The sequence below is a fragment of the Copadichromis virginalis genome, linkage group LG13, assembly GCF_057382275.1.
Source record: "Copadichromis virginalis isolate Kocher_CV1m ecotype Utaka linkage group LG13, C_Virginalis_male_GT1.1, whole genome shotgun sequence".
NCBI classification, from domain to species: Eukaryota; Metazoa; Chordata; class Actinopteri; order Cichliformes; family Cichlidae; genus Copadichromis; species Copadichromis virginalis.
The window spans coordinates 19,995,394-20,022,996 of record NC_140630.1 but is presented as its reverse complement, the minus strand read 5'-3'; the positions used below and the strand labels follow the sequence as shown (position 1 = coordinate 20,022,996).

Here is a 27,603-nt window from a genome sequence, read left to right as displayed (position 1 = left end):
GATGAGTCTGTTCACTTCAGAGCAGCGGCACAAATTTCACGTGCAGGTTTAAAAGCAGTGGGTGGTCAATTTTTCTTGGAAATAAAAGGCGGAGATTCCTTGTTTTTGTAAAGGGTTAGCTTATGATGCCAGGCACATTAAAATAAATCTCGCTGCCTAATTTAAAATGTTCATTTAAACGATCTTAAAAAAGAAAGGAAAGATTGCACCTTAGGCAGAGCAGGGCACATCCTCATTGCCCTTCAACTGACAGAAAGTCAATTGTTCATTGAGTTTGGATGTTTTTGAGTTTGGATGCATCCTGGATGGTTACAGGTAAAGTATGCTGAATATGAAACATATGTAAACACTGAAACCAGTGAGAGAAACCTTGAGGGAAGTGAATCATTGTTTGCAAGACAACAGGAACCGTCTGTGACATTTAAATGCTTTGAAATGTATATTTTAAAAAGACGTTCCCACACACACAAAACAACCTGCTGCATTTAGGCCAAAACAGCATTTCCACCACACTGCTCATTGTAAATTGCAATGATCATTTTTCACTTGCTTGCACATTACACTGGGGAATCATGGATGGGTTTAATCCGGACACCAGCTGCAAGCTGAAATATGGACCCCCTTTTTAAAATATTATACAATGTGCTGCATTTGGCTTCTGTTGCTGTCACGGACCCGGCTCTGGAGGACTCGGGGGTCCGTGACCAGTTTTGACTGTTGTTATTGTTGTTAGTATTATTATTATTTGGTGATGTGTGCTTTCTCCACAATGCTGTGTTAGTCTGTGTCCCACTCGTATGTATAGGCAGGGTGTGGGTGTATACGTGTGTATGTCTGCGGGTGTGGCTGGAGGATGGAGCACAGCCACCTGCAGGCCTGATAGGTGTGGCCCTGCGAAGGACTGGCCACACCTGAAGTTCCTGCCACACCTGTTGGTGATCAGGGCTCGTCGGGGGAGCTACTTAGGAGAGTGTTGGAGCTCCCACCGGCGCGGGATCATTGAGTTATCGTACCAAGTTAGTGTGTCAGCATATGTCTGTGTTGTTCGTATATGCCCGCCGAGGGTTAGTGTTGACGGCTGCCTCTATGGTTTCCCTGCAGGAGGAAGAGTGGTCCAGAAAGGCAGCACGCACGGGGTGTGCGGAAACACAACAGCGGGGAGCACGAGCACGAGCACAGACGTCGGAGGGAAGCACGCACACGGGGTTCAAGGGAGCAACGGGGAGTTATTGTGTTTACAGTTTTTCACTGTGAATAAAGAGCACTGTTTGCATCGCAGAGTCTGCGTTTTGGGTCCTCCTTTCCCCACATCCCCACGGTCTGCCAGCCAGACCGTGACAGTTGCACCCTGCTGTGAACCTATTCAAGGTATTATAGACCACCAGCATACAATGTAGAACAGTAGAATAGGAATCATACCAAAATGTTACATAAAATGAATCACCAAAGGGGAATTAGAGTTGATGCTCCTGGATTTAAAAAGAAAGCAGCGGGAGATGGCCCTCAAGCAAATACTGCAGCGCCAGTTTATGATACAAAGCTCAACAGTAAACGGGGTGAATGTCACTATGAAAACCTTCAAAGAGATTGCTAATTAAAAGCCATGAGGTGCAGCATGTTTGCTAAACTAGCTCCTGACACACAAGAATTCACATTATGTTAGAATTTCTTTGCTTTACAGCTGCATCCCTGCAGAACATATAGTCAAAGCCGTGCCACCATGAGGCTAGAATTGACTTTGCTGTGCATAAACAATATAATATAACACAGTCTGTTAAGAGTATGAGACATATAATCTGTGCAGAGTAGTTTGGGACTTTGGTACATGCTCTCGATACATATCATTGTGATCAACAATATTAAATAAGATTGTCTTTTTTGCATACATATTGCCAGAGTGGTGCTAAAGCAGTGTTGCCTGAGGCATTAAATCACTTTAGAGTAACATCAAAGGTCTCACTCAGTGCACATCCTGGGGGATATGAAAAAGAGTTTTTTTTTTTTTTACCCTCATGAATACCATGAAGAAAAATGGTAGAATAATAGAAATATGGGTCTTGGCTTGCATCCACAGACCTTGTGAATTGTTTCTGAAAAGGTCAAAGATTCCAATATCCTGTTTGAAAAGCAGATGTCAGGGTTCAAGGCTTACCTGCAGATAAGGGACAATTTTGCACAGAGTGTTTCCAAAGAACCACGTCTCTGTGATGTCCACCACAAGACTCGCAGGCAGGCAGATGATGGTGACCAGCACATCAGCCAGGGAAAGATTCACTATGAAATAGTTTGTCACGGTGCGCATGTGACGGTTCTTCCATACTGCAAAACAAACTGAAAGTGATGCACAATCAAGGGTTGTCCAAAGAAAGGCAAACATTTATCACATCAGTGCATGTGAAATCTATTTGAGCCACCAGTGTCTTGATACTTTGTGTATGCTATCATACACAGAGTCTGAACTAAAATTTAACTGCAGCATTGTTTCATTTGACTAAATCAGGAAATAATTATAAAACTTTCAGACATTAAAAGACAAAAAAAGCTCATGTACAGTATTGTGCAAAAATCTTGAGACTCCTGTTTACTTGAGCCTTTCTTAAAATTTTGCCAGGAAAACAGCTGCAGTGATTTATTTAGTCATGTACAAAACATACATGGAATTACAGAATTCAAGGCAAAACACAGTTTGTACAATTCTAACAAGCTTTAAAGTGAATATTTGGTCACCTTTATCCTTTTACATGGATGTAGACACTCATTGTTGTGCCTCTCTCCTGACCTCCTCCGTACATGTTGACAACAATTTCAGTTAAAAAAATTCAGGTTTGGATTACTCCGTAAGACCTGTTGCCACTGACTTTCAATTTAGTTCTTACGTAAAATGGCATAGCAAAGCCTTTTCTCCCTGTTTCTCCCTCTTAATCTCCGTGGAGATTGAGATGATGGACTCATATACGTACCTGGGTGTTCAACTGACTAATAAATTGGACCGGACTAACAAGAGAAATGCAATCTTGGAAAGGACAGAGCAGGCAGTATCTGCTACAGAGACTTAGGTCTTTTGGATTGCAAGAAGAGTTCCTGAACTCCTCCTATGACTCAGTGGTAGAATCTGACATCTTTTTTGTGTGTGTATGGTCTGCTGGGGCAGCAGTATGTCTTCTGGGGATAATAAAAACTGAACAGGCTGTTCAAGAAGACCAGCTCTGTTTTGGGACACCCTCCTGACCAGATGGAAGTATGGTGGTTAAACTGTCATCCCTTCTAGAGAACACATCCAATCTCATGCAGGTCGCTCTGACAGCACTGAGCATCTCCTTCAGTGACAGGTTGCTGCACCCACGGCGTGCCAAGCTGTTTTTCCTTCCATCTGCTGTCAGAGTCAACAGCAGTAAATGTATGACAGCAGTAATTGTACACATATGAACACACACATGCACACTCTGTGGTCTGTACATATTTCAAAGTTCAACACTCAATGCCTGCTATGCCACTATGAAGTATCCTGGTTTGCTGCTAGGCATCTAATCTTCTTCCACCTTATATTGTTTACATTTTCTTTTATTGCTTCCGTATAGCATTATCAGTTGTGCTGCATCTATTTATTTCTGCCACGTCCACTTTGCTTTTTTAATAATGTGAATTTTCCTACCTGTTGGACTAATAAAGGGTATTTTATCTCATCTATCTTATCTTAAAAATGGCTTCTTGTCTCCCTGAGTCACAAAGTGAAGGTCTACAGTCTTTGACTACACATGTTTATTCCGTATGCAAAGCACCAATTTAAAACACTATAGAACACTTTTTCTTGCTTGTTACCCTGAAAACACTTCACTTCTTGAAAGCTCTTGTTTGAAGAACTCTGAAAGTTCAAGTTCATTATTTAGCATGTTAGCACTCCTCTTTCTGTCATACCCATTGCACAAAAAGTAAACAGTAAGTGACACGTAGAATGTGCCCAAGTGGAGTGAATAACCAAAACCAAAAACGTAGCCAAATTAGACTTCAGTAAACAGTAGAAGGGCCAGATGTATCCATTGGGTCCTGTTTCATGTCTTTACTGGATTTCTTCATATTTATTAAGGACACGACTTTCAGATACTGCTCATCTGCTGTAGATATTATTTTAGGTTTGCTATTTCTTCTTTTGTTCTATTTGGGAATCACCATGTTGGTGCAAAAACGCTATTCTCTCTTATCTCTGGGATTTTTCATAGACCCCACTTAATAGAGTTGCAGTAGGCACGTTTTTTCATGCTTGAATGACTCAATTGTTTGGTTTTTTAGGCTTAACAACCAAAAAAAAAAAAAATTCCTCTAATAACGGCCATGTAGAGGCTAAACCTACATTTGAAGCCACTGAGGTGTTCGTTGGTGACGCGATGCCAATGTTATGCATGAAACTTCAGTCCAGTAACTCCAGCCGTATACTTATTTTGTCTTGTCCCATCTTTAATGCACTTCCATCAGTAGTTGTTGAACAGTTCTCTTTATCCAACGTCATTTATCACAACAACGCAGCGGTCACAAACTGTTTGCTTCTTTCGACCAACAACACCTGGCGCTAATTACATGTTTCTACAAAAGGTGACCCCTGGTGGCACACATGAGGTAACAACACAAAAAATGACTCCTACAGGTCAGGTTCAAGGACTGGACTGAAAATCAGTGAAAAGCGGTCCAAATGAGAAAAAAAAAGTCTAAAGAGCTGTCCTGTAAGAAACTAAAAAATTAAAAGAAAGTACCTTTGAAAGTAAAATATAAAGAAATGTGGGGTGGCTCAAGATATTTGCACAGTACTGTGGGTTCAAACATTGCCTTTTTTGTTTTCTTCATGCACAGCTGAAATCAGTGGTGTCACATGTCAAGGTAATAAAATTCATTCTCTCTTCTTTTCATGCCACATTAGTGCATAGTCACAGTATATTCTGTGTATCTGGGAGGCAGCTGTTGCTTCTGAAATAGCTTTTAGTATTCATTCCTGTGCAGGGAAATTATAACCTAGAAAATGAAAAGATTTGGAAGGTTGGTAGAGAAAAAATAATATCTCTGAAGTGGAAGAAATGCATTTTTTGTCACAAAATATATTTTTCCAGAAGGAAAGAAAACAAACAAAAACAAATTAGACAGCACTCCCAAAAGTAACAGTTTGAATCAGGGAATGCAAAGCACACATTTGCCAAAGGTTGTCTTACTCCTTTAATGATTTAATGAGGCTTTCAAATGCAAATGAAGCTTTAATGTACACTTTTTTTAAACTTTAAAAGTCATTTCCCAAATGGATTGTGATTTATTCGACAACACGGTGACTGACAAATACGCAAAAAAACTCCCGCTGTAGCTTTGCCTTCCCTCATTTCATGTGCTGCCGTTCCAACATTTTGTTTCTAGCGAGGATAAGAATTATAGGTTAGATGGTATTGCCGCAGAGAATTGATTCACTCCAAGAAGAGCTCCTGGAAAAAGGCTGACAAGAAAATGCAACACTGCACAACTAAAAACAATAGAGCGGAAAATTACCTCACAGACAGAGACCAGGGTGGACGTCAGGTACAATCTACTATCTTTTAGTGACAGTATGTATCAGATTTATACCCCTACATGTTTCATAATATACACCAATGGGCCAAGACATTATATCCACTCACGGATAAAAGGGATGATGCTAAGATTTGGGATTTACGTGGACCAACTTTTGGAAAGACCACATGATGAAGGTTTTGATGACTGGCTTGGATCATTTCCAAATCACAGAGGTTTGCAGGGGTTTTCTGGTCAGCAACAGTGACTGCTGACCAACAACAAGGTGTTGGTGGATCTGCTAGATAAAAAATATGTTCAGAGGAACCTCCGTCTCACAACTTGAAGGACTTAAATGATCTGTTGCTAACATCTTGTTGCCAGATAGCATAGGGCAACTTCAGAGGGATGGCACACTGGCCTTTTTCACAGCAGACATTTTCAGTTGTCATAGCAGGAAAAGCACAGGTGCTGGTGTTAGTGATAACACATGACAAGCAAAATGTAGCAAACCGCTGAATTTACTTAATATGCATATGCTTTTTTCCGCTCTGACATGAAGATGTTACAGAAGCTTGTAATTTTGCATCAGAATGACCCTACAGGAGATGAGCAAAGTCTTCACTAGGCTTGGATTCACTTTAGAATGAATAAGAAACAGAAATTCCTCTTAGTACACTTTTCCATTAGCTCACACAAGTAAACATACCATAAATAATGAAAAAGAAAAAAGTTTTCCCCTCCTTAACAGCTGGAAACTTCCAATCAAAATCTCAATGCATACCCATGCAGATCAGACTGCAGCTTTCTGGCTCTTCAGTTTGCTCCTCAATCCATTCAGTACCCTGTAGCTTCAATTATGACTGTAAATGTGCTGTGATGGTGCAGACCTGGGGTGGATTATATAAGGAGGATAAAAGGTCTAGACTGTAACTGAACTACACACAACATCAAAGAGAAGATACAGTCAACTTAAATGATCTTCTTGTGCATATCTGATCAGTGCTTTGAATATGAAAAGTTGCTACAATGCTGTGAATAAATCAGAGGATCTAGAATAGAGTAATACTGACGTCAACACACGCGTTTGGTTTGACTGAATTAGTGTTTGATCTTTTTGCAGTGAAACACGCTGTTCAAATATAAACTAATATTCTCCTCCTTGCCCTTTGTTCTACTGTATGTTAACATGCAGTGTGAGCTACTGTTGGAGCATTCATAGCTTTTCTGCTGAGGGAAAGTTGTCTGTACGCTGCTTTTCTTTCTAATGCCTGCATCACTGACGACCATTGCATCACTGCAAAAAGTTAGACATTCAAACCAGAGAGAGGCCTTTCTCTGCGGAGTCTGCATGTTCTCCACGTGCCAACAGGAGATTCCTGTAGGAACTCTGGTTGCTCTCACTGTCAAAATCATGATAGGTAAATTCTCCTTCAAGCTCCTAGCCTGTTTGGCGCCCTGGGCGAACACTCCCTCTTCACACAACCCGATTCAAATCATGAATACATAATGGACTTGGATTTAAAACATTATAAATGAAATGTGCTCTATTTGGAAGGAGCAGCCCCCCCCCTCGACGGCTCGTGTATGAGACTTTAAATCATCAAACTGTAAATTTTAAATTGTTATTGATCCCTTTACCCCGAGTCCTAAAGTGTATATTTATTTTCTTACTCTTCTTATATATATTGTTTGTTTACTTGCACTGCTATAACTGGAGCTTTGTCGTCTCGTCTCTATATATACTGGACTGTATGTAGCGGAGATGACAACAAAGTTTACTTTGACTTCGGCAGCAAGCAGGCGCACCGAGGGCTTCGTGTATAGAATTTCGAAAAAACATCGGTGCAAATTATAAGTCTGTATCATAATGTCTGGTGTTTTCGTGTTTGTTGGTTTGTTTTTATTTTGTTTTACTTGGATGGTTATGATGGTTATCAAACGTTGCTCTGGCCGGTCAGAAAATCCCCCGCCGCCCCGCCCTCTCCTCTCTGCGCCGCAAGCAGCAGGCGCACCTGCAAACGAAGGGCGCCCTTACTCCCAGCAAATGGGCGATAGAAAACACTACAGGCACTGTGTAAAACTGAAACAATACACTAAAGCTACTTTCAGCTGGCTCTTATTCATGAGGGGTTGCCACAGCGGGTAGCTCCGCATGTTTGATATGGGAGATTTTCTACACTGGCTGTCCTTCCTGACAAAACACACCTCCGGGGTATTTGTGTCTCCTCCTGAGATCGTTCTAGCGATTTTTCGCTTGTTAGGCAAATACGCAAACTACTTTACTTGCATTAAAGCTGCAATGCTGGGGATGAATTTATCTTCAATAATATGGAAAACAGAAGTATTAACATCCAATTTATATTTTCTTTAGCTTTATACTTTATATACCATGAACAGATTCAAGAAAGAGCCACACAGATCTTTAGAAGAAATGGCCTCCTGTGACAGAAAACAGCAAGATTTTGCCTGTCCATATTCAATTAGTCTCTTACACATGTGCTATTCATTGATCAGTTAAATTATAAAAAAAAGAAAAAAAAAAGCGAAACCCTATAAGGCCAGCGCTACAAGCATATATTAATTTGATTAGCAACGTGCAGGGACAAGAGATGAAAGGAGAGCACATCTCTTCCACAAACAGCAGGAAATGAAGGAATCTTTGTAGTCATCTTTGTTCATCTGGTTGTTGACCTCTTTAATCAAATCCGTTTAAGTGTGGATTTCTTTCTCTGTCATTTTTCAGATACCGTCTGAAAGAAAATACAGTCTCAAAGTCATGTCATTTCGGATCAAATGCAAGCAAATCACAACAAAATTTAGGGAAGCTGCATAAAAGTCCATATCACGTGTCAGTCTATGTCAGGCAAAGTCACTTTGAATTGGCAGCGCCTGATATAAAAGCTTCAGTTAGATAAAAAAAAAAAAAAAAAAAAACAGATTCAAACTTATCTGTATCTGGGTCTCTGTCTAATTTATATCTAATTAAAATCCATCTAGGTGCGGTGCACAGCAAACAATTTCATGCTCTTAAGCAAAGAAATTTATACTTACAATATGTTCTTCTACAAATGTTCACAGTGTAAACAAACTCAAAAGAGAGTGAAAAGCAGCCCTGATTACAGGCTCCATATTCTGAGAAATGATTTCTCCGATATTAAGGAAAAACATATGTCTGCTTATGTGTTGCTTTATTTTCATACATCTTTCCATTTTTATTCCCTCTTGTTCAGCCACACAAGGATTTGAATTGGGCTCATCAGGGAGACAGTGTCATGGTCCCTGTGCCTCACCAGCTGATTCTGTATTAGGCAACATGTTTTCTCTCTCTCTCCTGCCGGGGCGATGCTCATTATGGGCTCCCGCCCCTGGCCCACGCACCTGCTGCCGACCGGGATAATCACAAGGCCGATTTAACCCTTTAAGACCTACCATAGAACCAAGTCCGCCAGAGCTTATATTATATTTTTACATGCTGTGGAGCCATTTTTGGGAGCATTTCAAGTTGCTATACATCAATACAACCATTATAGCCCAGATTTTAATAATATGTATTCATTAAGTGCATAGTAATTACATAAATTGCAAAAAAGTGCAATAAACTACAAAAAAATTGAAAATCGTTTTTGCTTTTTTAACATATATTTGTAGTTAGAGAAATTTAAGAGGCTTATCCCTCAAAACTGTAAATACAAAAAAGTTGCACAAAATAGTTTCCCACCACAGGAAATTTATTTTGAGTGTCTTCATAGTTTTATTTTTGAAATACACTAATTTTTATACACTGCAGGAAAAACGAAAATAAATATTATACTGCAAATTTGCAAAAAAGCAGCATATGCATCAAAATAAACTATTTCCAGCAGTGCAATATTAGTCCTAAGCATCCCAGAAACGACACAGAAAGTCATAAAGTCAAACATAACTTTTAAAAACACTAGTATAGGCCCTGAGGCCCTGATGGTAAAAAAGACTACATTTCCGCGAAAATGACGTCACTTCCGGTTTCGGGCAGGTAATGGCGGAAATGCAAAAGTTCGCGCTGACGTCCATTCCAACGTAGGAAGTGTTATGAACAGCTGATCGGATCAGCAAAGCGTGTTTCTGGAATATTATGTTTTTGTTCCTGCAAGCGCTTTTTATGCAGTTTTTGCAAAGCTTTATGTGGAAGGAAACCGTGACCTAGGACAAGCTGATGGCATCAGATGTAAGTACAACTCCTCCGGTTTCATATGCAAAAAAAATTTTTGCGCTAGCTTACGTGGTTGCAGAGCTACCGGGATTTAAAAATAGTTACGCAAAATGGAGCATGTCCGCTCCGATCGGCTCTAAAGGGTTAAGACAGCAGCACTGTGTCACTCGTCGCTGGATCGTTGAGTTATCAGCGTCAGTCGCTCAGTAGATTGTAAATAAGGATCTGTGAGTTCGTTCCGTCTGTTCGCCTCTAACTATAATCTCTGTGTACAGATCTATCCCAGACCTTTCCCTGCCTGCCTGTCATCCCGTGGACGAGTGAGTGGATGGTGTTTCCCCAGTGTGGGGAGTGAAGAGAGAGAGCCTTTGGAGGACGTCAGATTCCCGTCTTTTCCCTCACATACCCCGGAACCCTGGACCCCCCCCTCCCCTCCCTCCAGCACTTTGTAAATAGCATCACCTGGTGTCGTTGTGTAAATAAAATCTGTAAATCCTGTAAGGAGTCCCGGTCTGCGCCTGAGTCCGTTAACTGAAACCTGACAGACAGATATGTTGATTTAGGTCATCTATGAATAATTTCTAATCAAAATTGAGATACCTTTTGCACAACACAGCTCTGTTGGCATTTAAGCTTCAGTAGCCAATGTTATTTTTCATATTGTATCAAATGAGTTCTGAAAATGCTGTTTATCCACTTGATTTCACTGAAGAGCTTTTTGTGTATATCGATCAAGAACCTTATGTGTAAAGTCAAGTGATGCACATGAATACGTGACTGGTTTTTCAGTATCAGGAGTCCTAATACATGAAAAAAAAATTACATTACATTAATGTACAATGTCAGTTAACTGTTGGCTCTAAGATGGCAGCATCCTTTTCTCTCTTTCTCTCTAAGTGACAGCAAGTTTTGAACAAGTAAAGCGAATATATGATGGCTGTTCTGAAGCACTTTGATCTTCAGAATAAACGGTTGAACGTAGGCTGTGTCAGAGTGAAATGGTATATAAGCACTCGACTGGCAGAGTCTGCACAGGCATGTGAATGCTAACCTGCAAGGAATGAAGGCATCTGAGTTCAGCACTGCTCACTTGAGCCATACTAGAAAGAAACTGTCACGCATCTCAGCACCATTTGAAATATGACTTGATTATCCTAGAATGTGATGTGGTTCAGATCTTGCAAGCATCTAAAAATCTTTGTCCATAAAGCTGTGCTATCAGAGTTTTTTTTCTCAATTTAATTAACATTTAGACTAAAAACTACGAACTTTCAGTAAGTTCTTAAAAATTACTTGCTTAGATCCAAAGATTTTCACAAACAAACGAGATGCTAGATGGGAAAGGGAATTCGAGCTGCATCAAACACTGAATCACTGCAATCAACAAGTAACAAAAGACTGACATTTTGACACAGAATAGGGGTCACCACCTCTGCCATTTAACGCTCACGCTCACAGACAGAGCCAATGATGCTGACCTGTTGTGCATACAAGTGAGATCTGAACTCGGAAAAGACTTTAAGCACCCGTCAACACACTGGTGATACTTTATGTGCCCAAAATGTAAAGACAACATGCTAAAATCAAGAAACAGATTGCAGAGACTAAGATATTAAAGTAAAAAAAAAACAACCCAAAAAGCTATATTGAGATGAAGAGATGAAGATCATCTGATGACACCAAGGTTTTTTAAGTGTGCTGGAATGATTTAGAACAGCACCTTCCTTCGTGAAGGATAATTGAATCTGATCAGCAGGTTGATGCATATTTGATTGTGTGCTGCAGCGTGATGTTGCTTGCATTGATAGCAAGGTGACACTTGCACAGTAATGACAAAATAATGACATCCGTCAGCCCCGTTTTTCTTCTCACCTGGTTGTGCATTTACGGTGCAAAGTAAATATAGCTGCAGTCATGGCACTTGGTACAAGTAAGCATAAACCAAATTAAAGGAAGATCATTTAAAATGCAGCTTTTCAAACAGTTTGACAAATATCACCAAACACACAAAGTTTTCCGTACACTTTGACACAAAATCTGTCTGCTAGCTTCATAAATACACAGTTGTTATATTTTCCAGGGAGAGAAAAAAAGATGCAAGAAAGTTTGAGAGATTTTCATAGGTACGGACTGCTCAATTATGCCCTTAGTGATGGCTTAATACATTTTTATTTGAGCAGCTTTGAGAGCAAATCATCAGAAGTTTCACTGGCAATACTAAATGCTCTGACTACACTAACATTGTTATTTAAATACTATATCAGGCAGTTTGACGTACTGTTGTAAGGTTTACAGTAATGGTGCAGGGCAGGCTGTGGCGTTCAATGTTAGATTACATCAAGGCTAGAAAACATCCGCTTATGTTTAAAGTGATGATGCTGAATAGATTCACTTACTGAATTCCACTTTTCATACTACCTTATGTCTAGAGGTTAGAAATCAGCCATGATAGCTTGTGAAACATCTGCTCACATTTTGTTGATTTCAGTTAAATCCAAAAACAGGAGTGAGTATCGGGGAAGCAGCTGACGTGATACAAATTGTGATTGAGTAAGCTGATTGCTTACTGGTTTCTGAAGTCAGGCTTTAAAGGTAAATGACTGCATTTTACCTGCTGTCATACTGTCTCTTACTGTTTTTGGAGCCAGAAGTGAACTACAAATAAAGAAACTGCAATTTTCAGTGCCAACTCTGATGACAAGTCCAATTTTTATTTCTTTATAAAAAGTATGATTAATAGATCATTTTTAGAACTTTGCTTACACTGAAATGTCTGTTTATGGCCACGATAGAAGACTAACATTCAATATCATAATTTTTAAGAAAATGTTGACAGATTACAGGCCTTCTTATTACTCTCTGGTCTAAACCCAAAATAAAATGCTAAAATCAGTTTAAAATTATATGCAGTATCTCCCACTTTATCTGTAATGTTTTGTAAATGAAATATTTGAACAATTACTGTTACTGAAATTACTGCACCACAAAATAAGAGTTTAAAAATGAAGAAATGGAAGATCCTACAGTTTTAGTGTTTACATTGTGTCACGGTCCGGGGCAGCGGCCGTGTGGAGAGCGGAAGGAGGACTCAAAACGCAGCACTTATTCAGGTGTGAGGGTGATTTATTGATAATATCCAATATAAAGTGGGGATGGTAAAACAGAACTAAGGATGAACTAACTGGGAGAAACTACACAAAGAAATAGCAAACCTGAGCATGAAGGGAGAACAGCAGGGAGAGCACGCAGGGGATTACACCAGGTATGAACACAGACGACGCGACGAGGAGCAGAGGAAATCACACACTATAAGTACACAGAGAGACACTGGGAAATCACACACAGGTGGGGGAAACAGCTGGACCTGATTAACCTGACGAGACAGGGGAACACTAACACCAGGGACCAACAGAGGGAGCACAAACCCAGAACCCAGTGTCTAAAATCCCAAACACAAACCATCCCAAAACAGCCATGAATAATAATGAAAGTAATAACAATAAAGAACATAAACATAAAGTCACTGAGTCATGGTCGCAGGACCATGACAGTACCCCCCCCTCAAGGGCTGGCCCCCGACAGCCACAGAAACACACCACCAGATCCGGGCGGGCGGCAGGGGGCCCAGGACGGAGGGACCGGGCCAAGACCAAAGACGGAGGCCTCAGAGTCCCAAACAAATGTTCACAAAAAAAAAAACCTCACAGGGGAGCAGAGTCCAAAACACAGTTCAGGCGGCCGTCCGCGAAGAAGGCCGTGACGGCGCGCAAAAAGTTCAGGGGGCCGACCGTGCGGAAGGCAACGGCGGCCACTCAGGCGAAGAGGGTCCGGGGGCCGGCCGTGCGGAAGGCAACGGCGGCCGCTCAGGCGAAGAGGGTCCGGGGGCCGGCCGTGCGGAAGGCAACGGCGGCCGCTCAGGCGAAGAGGGTCCGGGGGCCGGCCGTGCGGAAGGCAACGGCAGCCGCTCAGGCGATGGCGGTCCGGGGGCCGGCTGTGCGGAAGGCAACGGCGGCCAGTCAGGCGACGGCGCCCGGCCAGTAGTCTAGCCAGCGGTCTAGAAAACGGCCGTTTAGCTCCAGACCCAAACGAGGCTGGGCCAGGCGAGGCTGAAGGCACAGAAGCCGGGGCCGCAGCGGGCGAAGATGCTGAAGACGCTGCTGCAGGCGATGGTACAGATGCTGAAGACGCTGCTGCAGGCGATGATGCAGACACGAAGGCTGGACCAGACGAAGATGCAGACACGAAGGCTGGACCAGACGAAGATGCAGACACGAAAGCTGGGCCGGGCGAGGACGAAGCTGTACCGAAGCCGGACCGGGCGAGGCTGAAGCAGAAGCTGAAGCTGGACCGGGCAAGGATGAAGCTGGACCGTGCGAGGATGAAGCTGGACCGGGCGAGGATGAAGCTGGACCGGGCGAGGATGAAGCCGGGCCAGGCGTGGATGAAGCCGGGCCAGGCGTGGATGAAGCCGGGCCAGGCGTGGATGAAGCCGGGCCAGGCGTGGATGAAGCCGGGCCAGGCGAGGCTGCGTCCTCAGGCTGAGGCGTGGTAGTAGCAGGTGGTAGCGCTGCAGGTGGTGGTACTGCAGGAGGCGGCGCTGCAGCCACGGGTGGAGAAGCAGCCACAGGTGGAGAAGCAGCCACAGGAGGCCGGACGGGCTCCTCGGGCCCCCCAGCCGACGTGGCAGCCGGTGTGGCATGAGGCCGGACGGGCTCCTCGGGCCCCCCAGCAGGCGAAGCAGGAGGCTGGACGGGCTCCTCGGGCCCCCCAGCGAAAACAGCCGCAGAACCAGCGGGCACACACAAAACAAAACTAGGAGGCACGTGGGCCTCTGGCACACACGAAACAAAACTAGGAGGCACGTGGGCCTCTGGCGCACGTGAAACAAAACCAGTAGGCACGTGGGCCTCTGGCGCACGTGAAACAAAACCAGTAGGCACGTGGGCCTCTGGCGCACGTACGGAGGGCTGCAGCTGCGCAGAGCACTGACCCTGCTCAGGCAGTGACAGCCCGGTGCAGTTCACAGCTGGCATCTTGGCCTCCAGGGGTCCAGAGTAAGCTGAGGGCAGTAACCCAGCCTCTGGGGAAGCCCCGGAGTGAGCAACAGTCTCTAATGTTGCCAGCTTTTGAGGAACAGGTCCGTTGTAAAACAGTTCATCTCCCTGCTTAGAAACAGCGGTGGAAAAACAGTGCGAAAATTGTGGCTCAGCCATTACCGGAACTGTGGGCTGTAGCGATGCTAGCGGTGATGGTGGCTGAGTGGCTAACTGGAGCGGCGGCAGAACGGGTAATTGAGCCCTTAGGGAGGCTAACGGTTGAGCCACAGACCTGGGAGCTTGTGGCTGGACACAGAACTGAGCCGGAGAATGGTGATAAAGTCCTGGCTCAGAAGGAGCGGCAGAGAAACAGTCTCTCGGTTTTACAGAGGGTTTGTAGACGCCCACTTGCGAAGGATCCGTTACCACGAAGGTAGGTAAGCTATCTACACTGTCTCTCATCCCGCTCTGAATAGCCCCAGAAAACAGAGTCCCGGAATCTGGGGAAGCCAGAACATGTCGCTCACTCACCGCCTCGGGCTGCTCGAAAGTAAAAGCAGACGGGGGGTGAAGTCCGAGGTCCAAAAGGAGGAACTCCCGCTCCCACGAACAAAGCGAGCCCAGAAGCCATGGGAGACCGGTCACCAGACGCTGTAGCCGCCTCTCTATAGCGCGCTGGGACGTGCCACCCGGGTTTTCCAGCCACCGGTCGATGAGCTCCTGTGTGGCATCGATGAGATTTTCCCGTAGCTCCCTGGACGGGTTAAGCGCTGCTGGGTCCATGTTGTGTTCGCGTCGTACTGTCACGGTCCGGGGCAGCGGCCGTGTGGAGAGCGGAAGGAGGACTCAAAACGCAGCACTTATTCAGGTGTGAGGGTGATTTATTGATAATATCCAATATAAAGTGGGGATGGTAAAACAGAACTAAGGATGAACTAACTGGGAGAAACTACACAAAGAAATAGCAAACCTGAGCATGAAGGGAGAACAGCAGGGAGAGCACGCAGGGGATTACACCAGGTATGAACACAGACGACGCGACGAGGAGCAGAGGAAATCACACACTATAAGTACACAGAGAGACACTGGGAAATCACACACAGGTGGGGGAAACAGCTGGACCTGATTAACCTGACTAGACAGGGGAACACTAACACCAGGGACCAACAGAGGGAGCACAAACCCAGAACCCAGTGTCTAAAATCCCAAACACAAACCATCCCAAAACAGCCATGAATAATAATGAAAGTAATAACAATAAAGAACATAAACATAAAGTCACTGAGTCATGGTCGCAGGACCATGACACATTGTGAGGAAGCAAAATGAAATAAAATATTATCTTTTACTATACAGGAGAAATATCCTTGTGAAAATCAATCTATGTTTGTAGTAGTTGCAAATAATCTTCTCATGACCTCTGACAGTAAATTCAGCTTAAATTATATACCTATAGACTCCATTTATTACTTCTAGGCTGACTTATTGTAATTTATTATTATCAGGATGTCCTAAAAACTCCCCAAAAAGCCATCAGCTGTTCCAAAATGCTGCAGTGAGAGTACAGACAGGAACTAAACGGAGAGCCAAATCAATGACGGAACCAATGAAGAGAAGCTATATTGAATTCTCTTCATTGGCTCCTTGTTAAACACAGAATTTAATTTAAAATCCTCTCCCTCACATAGAATATCTTAAATAATCATTCCCCATCTTATCTTAAAGAAATTATCGTACAGTAGCACCCCAAGAGACCACTTAACTCTTGAACTGCAGACTTACTTACTCCTACTCCTAAGACTCTTAGGGTACTTAAAAGTAGAATGGTAGGCAGAGCCTTCTGCTTCCAGGCACCTCTCCTGTGAACCAGCTCCCAGTTTGGATTCAATTGAAGTTGTGGAAAAATACATGTAGAATTTATTTAGAATCTCCATCTAAAAGATGATGAAAACTAAAAACTGAGGAAACAGCTTTGCACCAGGCTTTCCCCCATTTCAGGAGCACCCCTGTCAATATACCTACTATGGCCTGCTCAATAAACAACCTAATATAAAATGACTCGAGAGGCGCTAAAACTCATGTCTGCATAGTCAGAAGCACCTCCCAATTCAGGAAATTAAATACTGAGCACAAAATTAGCTTACAGCAGAGCTCAATCCAGCATTCAAAAGACAATAATAAAGAAACAGTGGGAAAACAAATTTAATTTCATTAAGAGAGTGGGCCTGCTTTACATTTGCTTACAATCAAAACGTCCTTCAAACATCAGACAAAACTCCCCCTGACATCCCCCAGGACCACGACGATAAAAAGAGTCCTAAAGGACCGGGACCTGGTTTGGGATTTGCTGGATTCAAACTAGACTGGAGCCGAGGAGAGGTAAGAAATAAATAAACTACAAACAACAGATCAAAAACAAATCCTAAAACTATTATTTAGTTTAGCTGCAACACAGCAAGGTTACAAGAACTGAGTGTTGTGTTGAGAAGTCTCAGGCTTCCCTTTGATGAGGTTAAACAACAATAACCTGAACTGTGGATTATTTGGGATTCTTTTTATATTTAGAATGAGAACAAATGATCCAGTTGACAGCCCAATTAAGGTTTTTTAAATCAAAATTAACATAGCACTATGATGCTGTGATGCCTAGGAACTATAAAAAGGACTAATGCACATTATACCATAGATTTATAAATATCAATATAACCCAAACAGCTGATAATGTTTGTCCTGAAAACTCCCAGTAACCTACTTGCAGAAACTCACACGTAGATAATAAGTGCATGGAAGCTGAAGCAAAGATAATGAGCGGCTTTTAAAAAAAAAAAATATTGCTACATATAGCAAGCCAGAATCACTCAGGTGGAACTGGAACCAATGTACTGCTAAAAGCTATTAAGTAATGGACAAGAGGTGATCAGAAAAACACTCGAGCTGGATAATATTTCCTTGTTTCAGCTGGATAGCTGTGCATACGATTATTGAGTTGAATTGTTGCAGGCGCTGTGTGGTAATTAGTTAGTTAGTTCAAACAGTTTCTACTGTTGTTATAGTAAAAAAAAATAGTATGGAGGACTGCTTCTTTTTTTTAAAAGAGCTTGTGATCAATTATTCTTAAACAAAAAAGACATAAATGTCAAATAGTCCTGTAAAATTTAACATGCATGTTTAAATTCTTGTTTGAACTTTCGCCAAGCATTTACTGATTAGAGCATCACACAGGAGATAGTACTGTTTCACAGGACATTTGCTGCTCTACTTTTTATATAACAGTATGATTTATTATACAAGTACACAGATTTGTGTGGTTCAAGTTAATGTATAAAATATGCTGATTGATTTTCCAAAGAAGGTTATCTCTTTAGTCAGCAAGTCAGATCTGAGATGTTGGCGCGCGCGCGCACACACACACACGCACACACACACACACACACACACACACACACACACACACACACACACACACACACACACATATTTATACAGCACTTTTATTCTTTGTCTAACATTTACACACACACACACACACACACTGCAGTGGATCAGCATCAAGGGAAATTTGGGTTTCAGCATCTTGCCCAAGGATCCTTCAACATGCATTCTACAGGATCCGGGGATTGAATCACCGACCTTCCGATTAGTAGACGACCCACTCTACCTCCCACGGCCACCCCTGCAGCTGCCTGTGGGTGTCTTCCACAGCAGCAGATGTGCATGCCTACTTCAAAGATCTCTCCTCTCAATGCAGTCATAATAAGTTTACATATAAGTTTATCATTAAAGGCAAAAAAAGGGCCCGCATCTGCTTCTGATATACGTTGCTGGCGGATGGCAAATAATATACCCGCTGCCCTTTATAGGGCACATTGCCAAAAAATGAAAACAAGTAGAGTGCGTTTAAAAGAAAATCTAATCTCTAAAAATGTGTTTTCAGCAGACATTTAAAAACAGACTATTGATTTTGTTGACCTAATGAGTGAGGAAGTGCCATTCCAAAGTTTATGCACTAAATGTTAAAAAGCTTCATCATTTGTGGATTTAAAGAAAAAGCGTGGACCAGTTAAGACCAGGGTTGGACTGGGACAAAAATCGGCCTGGGCATTTTGACTAGAGACCCACCAGGTATTACAGGAAAAGCCATAAAGCCTTTGAATGAAAACAGACACTGTTGTGACAGTGATGTACACTGTCTTGTTGGTATATGTATGATTTCTATACATTTTACATCAGATAAAAACTTTGGTTGTCAGATTCAGATAATTATTTATTAAAAGCTAGACATTTTAAATGAGAATAAGAAAGAAAAGTATTTCTTTGTGCCCCCCTTTCCCTGTTAATGCACTACCTGGCCCCTGGGAAAACTTTGCTAGACCCGCCCCTGCACAGTTACCAGCTTTCAGCTACTACAGTTCATAACTTCCCTTCAACTCATTCATGTCACCTAAAAGGTAAACCTGTTTCTCCATCACCTGTTCAGCTCTGATGATTCAGTAAGGACATCTCCTGGTTTCATCTTCATGTTTCCCTCTCACCAGATAACCAAACCGATATCAAGACCAGCAGCTTTTACAGCTGTGGCTCCAGCAAACATCAGCTGATAGTAGAAATTAATATTAAATAAATTCTAACAACAGCTGATCAAGCTTAAATGTGCTGCTGTTGTTTAGCGCGACATCCGCTGGTTTCCTCTTTCTGGCGCAAAGTGGGAGACAAACAAACAAGACAGCAATCCCGATCAGCTGATCATTGATCAGTTTCATGATTGAAGTAGCAACAGGCGAGAGAGGGGCAGAGAATGAGAGAAGAAGAGCCAGCTGACAGCGTAACGACACAATAACTTTCTCTGAAGGAGGGACCATTCCATTTTTTTAAGGAGCAGTTGGCAACTCTACTAACTAACCTTATGAATAAAATAAAGTTCACTATCAGTAACATCATAGCACCCACCCAGCTGTATAGAAACTCAGTCATGTTGGCTACTATGCAGTACGAGTTATTGTAACTTACTGTAAAAAATCAGCACAGCGAAAATAAACTCCACCTAAACTTGGTTTATATCTGACCCAGATAGACTGCAGGTCATAACTTCTTACCTGATGTTCAGTTCACCTGACACTCGGACTGCCGCCTCGGGTCTCTCCTCCTCCTGCCTCCCCTTTCCCTCATCCACCTGCTGGCCTCTGTGAAAGCTCCGCCATAGAAACCACCACCAAACAACTGAGTTATTTTTACACATCGGTCAGCATCGGGCCCGCCCACCGATGGCCAGTCCAGCTATGGTAAAAACCAACTGAAGTTTGCAATGAAATAAAGAGACAATTAAAGTGTGATTAACTGGCTGTATCACTAGTTACAGTGGGGCAAAAAAGTATTTAGTCAGCCACCGATTGTGCAAGTTCCCCCACTTAAAATGATGACAGAGGTCAGTAATTTGCACCAGAGGTACACTTCAACTGTGAGAGACAGAATGTGAAAAAAAAATCCATGAATCCACATGGTAGGATTTGTAAAGAATTTATACGTAAATTAGGGTGGAAAATTAGTATTTGGTCACCTCAAACAAGGAAAATCTCTGGCTCTCACAGACCTGTAACGTCTTCTGTAAGAAGCTTTTCTGTCCCCCACTCGTTACCTGTATGAATGGCACCTGTTTGAACTCATCATCTGTATAAAAGACACCTGTCCACAGCCTCAAACAGTCAGACTCCAAGTCCGCCATGGCCAAGACCAAAGAGCTTTCGAAGGACACCAGGAAAAGTATTGTAGACCTGCACCAGACTGGGAAGAGTGAATCTACAATAGGCAAGCAGCTTGGTGTGAAAAAATCAACTGTGGGAGCAATCATCAGAAAATGGAAGACATACAAGACCACTGATAATCTCCCTCGATCTGGGGCTCCACGCAAGATCTCATCCCGTGGGGTCAAAATGATCATGAGAACGGTGAGCAAAGATCCCAGAACCACACGGGGGGACCTGGTGAATGACCTGCAGAGAGCTGGGACCAAAGTAACAAAGGTCACCATCAGTAACACACTACAACGGCAGGGAATCAAATCCCGCAGTGCCAGACGTGTTCGCTGCTGAAGCCAGTGCATGTCCAGGCCCGTCTGAAGTTTGCCAGAGAGCACATGGATGATACAGCAGAGGATTGGGAGAATGTCATGTGGTCAGATGAAACCAAAGTAGAACTTTTTGGTATAAACTCAACTCGTCGTGTTTGGAGGAAGAAGAATACTGAGTTGCATCCCAAGAACACCATACCTACTGTGAAGCATGGGGGTGGAAACATCATGCTATGGGGCTGTTTTTCTGCCAAGGGGACAGGACGACTGATCCGTGTTAAGGACAGAATGAATGGGGCCATGTATCGTGAGATTTTGAGCCAAAACCTCCTTCCATCAGTGAGAACTTTGAAGATGAAACGAGGCTGGGTCTTCCAACATGACAATGATCCAAAACACACCGCCCGGGCAACAAAGGAGTGGCTCCGTAAGAAGCATTTGAAAGTCCTGGAGTGGCCTAGCCAGTCTCCAGACCTCAACCCCATAGAAAATCTGTGGCGGGAGTTGAAAGTCCGTGTTGCTCGGCGACAGCCCCAAAACATCACTGCTCTCGAGAAGATCTGCATGGAGGAATGGGCCAAAATACCAGCTACTGTGTGTGCAAACCTGGTAAAGACCTATAGTAAACGTTTGACCTCTGTTATTGCCAACAAAGGTTATGTTACAAAGTATTGAGTTGTATTTTTGTTATTGACCAAATACTTATTTTCCACCCTGATTTACGAATAAATTCTTTACAAATCCTACCATGTGGATTCATGGATTTTTTTTCACATTCTGTCTCTCACAGTTGAAGTGTACCTCTGGTGCAAATTATTGACCTCTGTCATCATTTTAGGTGGGGGAACTTGCACAATCGGTGGCTGACTAAATACTTTTTTGCCCCACTGTACCTACTCTACACTTACTTGATGCTTTGTTAGGAAGACCTTGGTAGTTTGGGAGTTTTAGAGAACGGTCTTATTTCTTCATTGAATACATTTAACAAGGTGATGGAAACATTTCTCAGAGATTTTGGTCATGACATGGTTACATTACAGTTACTGCAGATTCTTTGGCCTCACATCCATGCTGTGAAGAGCTCCTTCCATCATATACCTAAGGCAGTGTTTCCCAACCACTGTGGAGTGGAACATAGGTGTTCTGTGAGAAATGATCAGGTGTGCCTCGGAAGATTATCTGGTTCCACCTGATTGGTACTCTGAGCAATTGACTTTGTGCACGTTAGCATATGCTACTTCCGGTGCGGAAACTCCTGTGGGGAACTTTGTTTCCGGTGTCCTATTCACGCCCTGTTTATGGTCCAAAACAAGTTAAGCAAATGAATGAATCAAGCGGCAATTTACATTTCTATAGATGTCTTGGGCATTTACCCAATATATCTGTAAATGATGTTCATCAACTTGACGATATTTTTTCCCCCGCGCCTCAGAGCAAAAGAGAAAAGGGATTCAAATATTATATTTCTCAGCTGTCCCTCGTTTATCGCGGGTGTTATGTTCTAAAAATAACCAGCGATAGGTGAAATCAAGTAGCCAATTAAATTTTTTGACGGTGCAAAACGTTTCGTGGACATCGTGGACATACAGTACTGCACTTCAGAGTCACACTGCTAGCGATCGATGCAGCGATTCTGTACTGTACATGAGAGACGTCACGGAGGAGATCGTCTGCAGCGATCAGGACGCAGGACACAATGTGACGTAAAAAAAACGTGCAAACTTGCACTAAAAAAATCTGTGAAACAGCGAGTTGAAAGGTGAACCGCGTTATTAGCGAGGGACCACTGTAATTTTGAAGGTAAGTCACAACATACCCTTCGTAAATACTAATGTATAGAAACCCTTACCAACAATCATTCATTTTTTGTGTGGCTTTTTTCACGGTTTGTTAACATGCTGTGTGGGTGTGTACTTGACTAGCTGATATCGACATAACGGAGGAAACATCTGGTTTGACTATTCTTCACCTGTAGTTTGAATGCTGAACATTTGCCTGTTTAAATCATAAGACCAGTCAGTATACAGAGATGTGCTTCTGAATGTGGACGATGTGTCTTCTGCTGCAGTGATGCAGTTCTGTGTTGCTTGTGTTGAGTGATGTAAACAACTGATCGATCTAAACTCTTTAAACGTCAAAATTGATCATTAGATTTTTTATGACACAACAGTGGTGAGTGTTCCCACCTTCTGCTCTTTGTAACTTAACGCGATCTTTCCGTTTTCGAGTTTTGGACATGATTTTGGAGTATATTTTCGCAGTAGCGATTGACCGCAAAGTAAAGCTACCGGAAATGTACAACCCCACATCCGGTCTCAAACCAGGAAGCTAGCATTTTCTCGTGCACAGGGTCAATTAGCGTGAGTAACATGCAGAACAATTACATTCTCTTCCACTAGAGGGCAGTACAACTGCCTGCTCTAATTAAATGGGTTGCCAACTGCCAGTAAAACAGAAGAAGGCAAAGAAGAAAGAACATCGTGTAAAAGCAATAGAAAAATATTTGAAAAGAAAATTAGTCAATCTGACCTGGTTCCTGGAGAAATTCCGACCCATATTAAGACCCTAGCGTGAGTAGTGGTCAGAAGAAGAAAAAACGTGTACTGTGGACAAACTGAGCCAATTCTGCTATACCTGATGTGCAGGTAAAAATGATCAATATGCTTTTTGTGATATTTTTGTTTTGTGTGCCGTGTGATTTTTCTAATGTGAAATATGGTTTTCACATTAGAAAACCATATTTCAGTGAAACACTGCCCTAAGGTGCTCTGTTGGATTGAGCTCGGGTGACTGTGGAGGCCATTTGAGTACAGTGAGCTCACTGTCATGTTTAAGAAACCAGTTTGAGTGGGATTTGAGCTTTGTGGCAATGTACTTTATCCTGCTGGAAGCAGCCATTAAAAGATGGGTATACTGAGGTCATAACAATGCTCAAGAAGGCTGTGGTGTTTAAACTACACTCATAAGGGGACCAAAGCGAGTCACGATAATATCCCTCACACAAGTACAACACCAGTAGCCTGATCCAGTGATTCAAGACAGGATCATGTTGTTTCATGTTGCTCATGCTAAATTCTCACCATACGAATGTTGCAGCAGAAATTATGACTCATCAGAGCAGGCCACATTTTTCCAGTCTTCTATTGTCTAATCTAGATGAGCCTGTGTGAATCACAGCCTCAGTTTCCCATTCTTTGTTGACAGGAGTGGCGTCCAGTGTGGAATTTGGCTGCTGTAGCCCAGCACCAGAATTCAAGGTTTGAGATCTTATGTGTTTAGTGATCCAGTTTGGTATACCTTAGTTCTAAAGAATGGTTATTCGAGTTTATGTTACCTTTCTATCATCTCAAGGCAGTTTGGTCATTTTCCTCTGACCTCTGAATGAATAACGCAACCAGAGGGATGGTTTTCTGCCCAGTAGATCAGCAGTTTCTGAAATATTCAAACCAGTCCTTCTGGCAAAAACAACCATGTGTCACATTCAAAGCCACTTAAATTACCCTTCTTCCCCATTCTGATGCTCAGTTTGAACTTCAGTAGGTCGTCTTGACCGTGTCAACATGAGGAGGAGCGCACTGAGTTGCTGCCATATGTCTGCCTCATTGTATTGTTGTGTTAACAAGAAGTTGAGCAGGGTAAGTAGCCCTAATGCAGGGGTGTCAAATTCAAATACACAGTGGGCCAAAATTCAAAACTGGAACAAAGTTGCGGGCTAACGTTAATATTTATTGAAATATATTTATTCCTCCAGATATGAGAATGAATCTTTTCTTATGGACTCAAACATGTTTCGCTGAACAACTGAATATGGAACAAGCAAAGCTTAATACTAAAAAAAAAAAAATATATATATATATATATTAGCTGGATAATACCAGTAGGCCAACTCTAATAATAATTTGGTATGGCTTCACGGGCCAAATGTAATTAGGCTGCAGGCCAAATTTGGCCCGTGGGCCAGAGTTTGACACCTATGCCCTAATGTTTCTGATGATCTAATGACAATTGCCCGCCCATTATTAGTTGGAATTTTAGCTAATGTTTCAGTGCCTATGGGGTAAAATGTTGGCATGGGAAGGGGAGAGCCTTGAACACAAAGTGTACACACTGTGTCCAAGGTTTAAAAGCATAATAATGTTGCAAACATTTTAGCAAAAAGCTTCTTGTAGTTACACATCCATCACATACAGAGCAGATTTATTAGTGGTTTCTCTTTACTTTTTACTCCAAGTTCAGTCTCTGCCAACTCTCTGAGGGAAATATCTGGTGCTTTAGTTGCTTAATGTTATGCTCGCCAGGTGGTCGCTAACATCGTCAGTGAACAGTGAAGTTAATACAGGCAGCAATTTGATGAATCAAAATTTGTACTTACAGCAGCAGGAAAGAAATGCTAAAGAGGATTACACTGAAAGACCCTCTACGAAAAGGAAGACTAAAGTTTTAAATTGAGTACCTACTGTACAATGTGTGCCTGAATCCATTACAGCAGCAAGGCCATTTACTATGAGAACAAATACTTTCAGCTCTAACAAAAATTCCACTGGATTCCTTTTCCCTTATAGGAATAAAAAATGCAACAGTAAATGCTGATTTTATGATTTTTTTTTCTCTTTACTTCTGTCTATGGAAGAGATTCTCCAGGCAGGGGTGACACCTTTATTGTCACTTCCTGCTGTTCATAGCAGGTAAAACTGCAGCAAGAGAAAACAGCACACAGTGCAGGAAACAAAGAAAGAGAAGCTGCGATGATTTAAAAGATTTGCGCTGTGCTTCCTCATCTAACACTGACAGTTATAATGAGAACCTGTCATCTCTGGCTTTGAAACTCATGGCCATACTGATTAAACACACACGGACCCCTCCAATGTCCTTAATTGCTCTGTTCGGCAAAGAAATGCAAATTTTGCTCATAAACAAAATGACTAATTTGTTTCCTAAATGACTTCCTGCTCTTGAAGTATTTACTAAAACATTGATTACATCAGCAACCAGGTATTGTTAGTAAACCAGTACTATAAAGCACATATTTTTGTAATCTGAGCTTTAAAAAGCAAATGATAACCCTGCTTATTTCACTTAACATGTTTAATATGAAACTGTTGAACATTAGACTGTGAATAGCTGGCCTGTCTGATTTCTGGAATCGTAACTTATCCACTCATGTATCATTTTCAAAGTGTCTGTTCACTCCATTGTGAGACTAAAAGCATAAAAGGGGAAGTAGACTCTGCACAAGGGTGGAAAGCTGTTTTCTGAAAGCATCTACAAAATTCTCTTGGACAGCATTTCCAGTGGCCCATTTCAAAATGTCATCCACTGTCTGGGGAGTGGGTGTTCCATTAAGGATAATGAAGATGGCAAGAGGGTGAATGCTGTCTTCCTCACTGAAATACCATACAAATTGTTAGATTGATAAATGCTGCCTAAAATGACAGGTAATGTGGCACACCTTCAGCCTTTCAAGCTGGAGTGCAATTCTGCAGTGCGCAGCTGCATCTATGCGGGGGCCCTTTTCCTTGTTACCAAAAAAAAGTCTAAAAATAGCTAGTGGGAACCCTGAGATGAGGCATAGAACACAAGCCTGCACAAAGACAGCTTTCAAAGTTGAAATAGATCAAAGTGCAAGTGGAAAAAGAGCAGGTTATTTTAGTGACTGTGACAATCGAGCTTCAGTAGAGCATAACTAAGACTCCCACACTGACACAAAGAAGGAGGTTCTCAAATGTGTGGTAGCAGCCCGATAAGAAATTTCACAATTAAAAAAAACAGAGCTACAGGTCAGTCTGACTTCTCTTTGCTAAATAGTAAAACTGCCCCTGCTGCTAAACCATTGAGAAAATACACCAGCAACAAAGCAGTCCAATAATGGAATTTCGCAGACAATAGGTCTGCAAAACTTGCAAGTTACGCAAATGCACGGTGTGAAATAATTTATTTTTACTCGATGTATCTTCAAAGAAATCAAAAGGTTACCGATTTTCCAAAATTAACCTCGCTTTCCTGGACTGATTGACGGTTTCTCCTCCTCATTGATGCTTCCACATCAGCAGAGGCGCGACTGCGATTAGTGAACATCACAGAGGGGGGGGAATGCGCTTCTAGTTATTGATCGCTCTTGATTTGGATTTTTCTCATACTTCAAGTAATATTTGCGCTGATATTATGGAGAGGTGGGAAAAGTTGCTCGAAGTGTGCTTTTGCTTTATGATTTTTGCAAGTTGTTAAGATGAATGGAGAGAGAGAGAAATGAATGCATTTAAAGGTACGACTCACCAAGCGAGTTCCCAATGAGTGAAACGAAGAATACAATAATGTAAGCCACAATGAGAACCCATTCATACTGCTTGGGGTGTAAATACTCTCTCCAAATGTATCTCAGAAGTTCCTCGTCGTCATCCAAGGTGGGATGCACATGTAACTCCGTGCTGTTGGGTAGATGTCCAGAAGATAAGCACTCCTCGCAGTCCACGTTCCCAGTGATGCCAGACATGCTTCCAGGTGTTTTGTGTGCCCGATGAACTGCAGCTGTTGCTTGTGCGTCTGCAGTGACCGCAGGTTGTTTGAGCACACTGCAAACGCGATTCTAAATGCGCTCCGCACGGACCACTCGTCAGAATGACGCTGGTCTCCCTTCTGTCTCCATTCAAAGCCACTGCAGGGTCAAACACCAACACAGCAGATTGCAGCGAGCAACGAGCTCTGAGCTGCAACCCGAATGCCCACTCGCGTAAAAATAGAGAGAAACGGGGTGTTCGGGCATTTCTGCGGGGAGGGGTGCATGAACAAGGTTT

At 42.5% G+C, this 27,603-nt stretch overlaps 1 protein-coding gene and 1 long non-coding RNA gene across 2 annotated transcripts in view; one reads left to right on the top strand and one right to left on the bottom strand.

The window, feature by feature from the left end:
• Positions 1-27,339, bottom strand: part of hcrtr2 (hypocretin (orexin) receptor 2) — a 30,454-nt gene extending 3,115 nt beyond the window's left edge. The window contains exons 1-2 of the mRNA XM_085477915.1: positions 27,086-27,339; positions 2,153-2,331 (exon numbers count right to left, since the gene is read on the bottom strand). Coding sequence (XP_085334041.1) covers positions 2,153-2,331; positions 27,086-27,302 — 396 coding nt within the window. The 5' untranslated portion in view covers positions 27,303-27,339. The remainder of the gene's footprint in view (positions 1-2,152; positions 2,332-27,085) is intronic.
• On the top strand, positions 675-1,278 carry LOC146695613 (uncharacterized). The gene is made up of 2 exons (XR_014923463.1): positions 675-1,016; positions 1,102-1,278. It is a non-coding gene; the product is annotated as an uncharacterized LOC146695613 (long non-coding RNA).
• Positions 27,340-27,603: the final 264 nt, after the last annotated feature.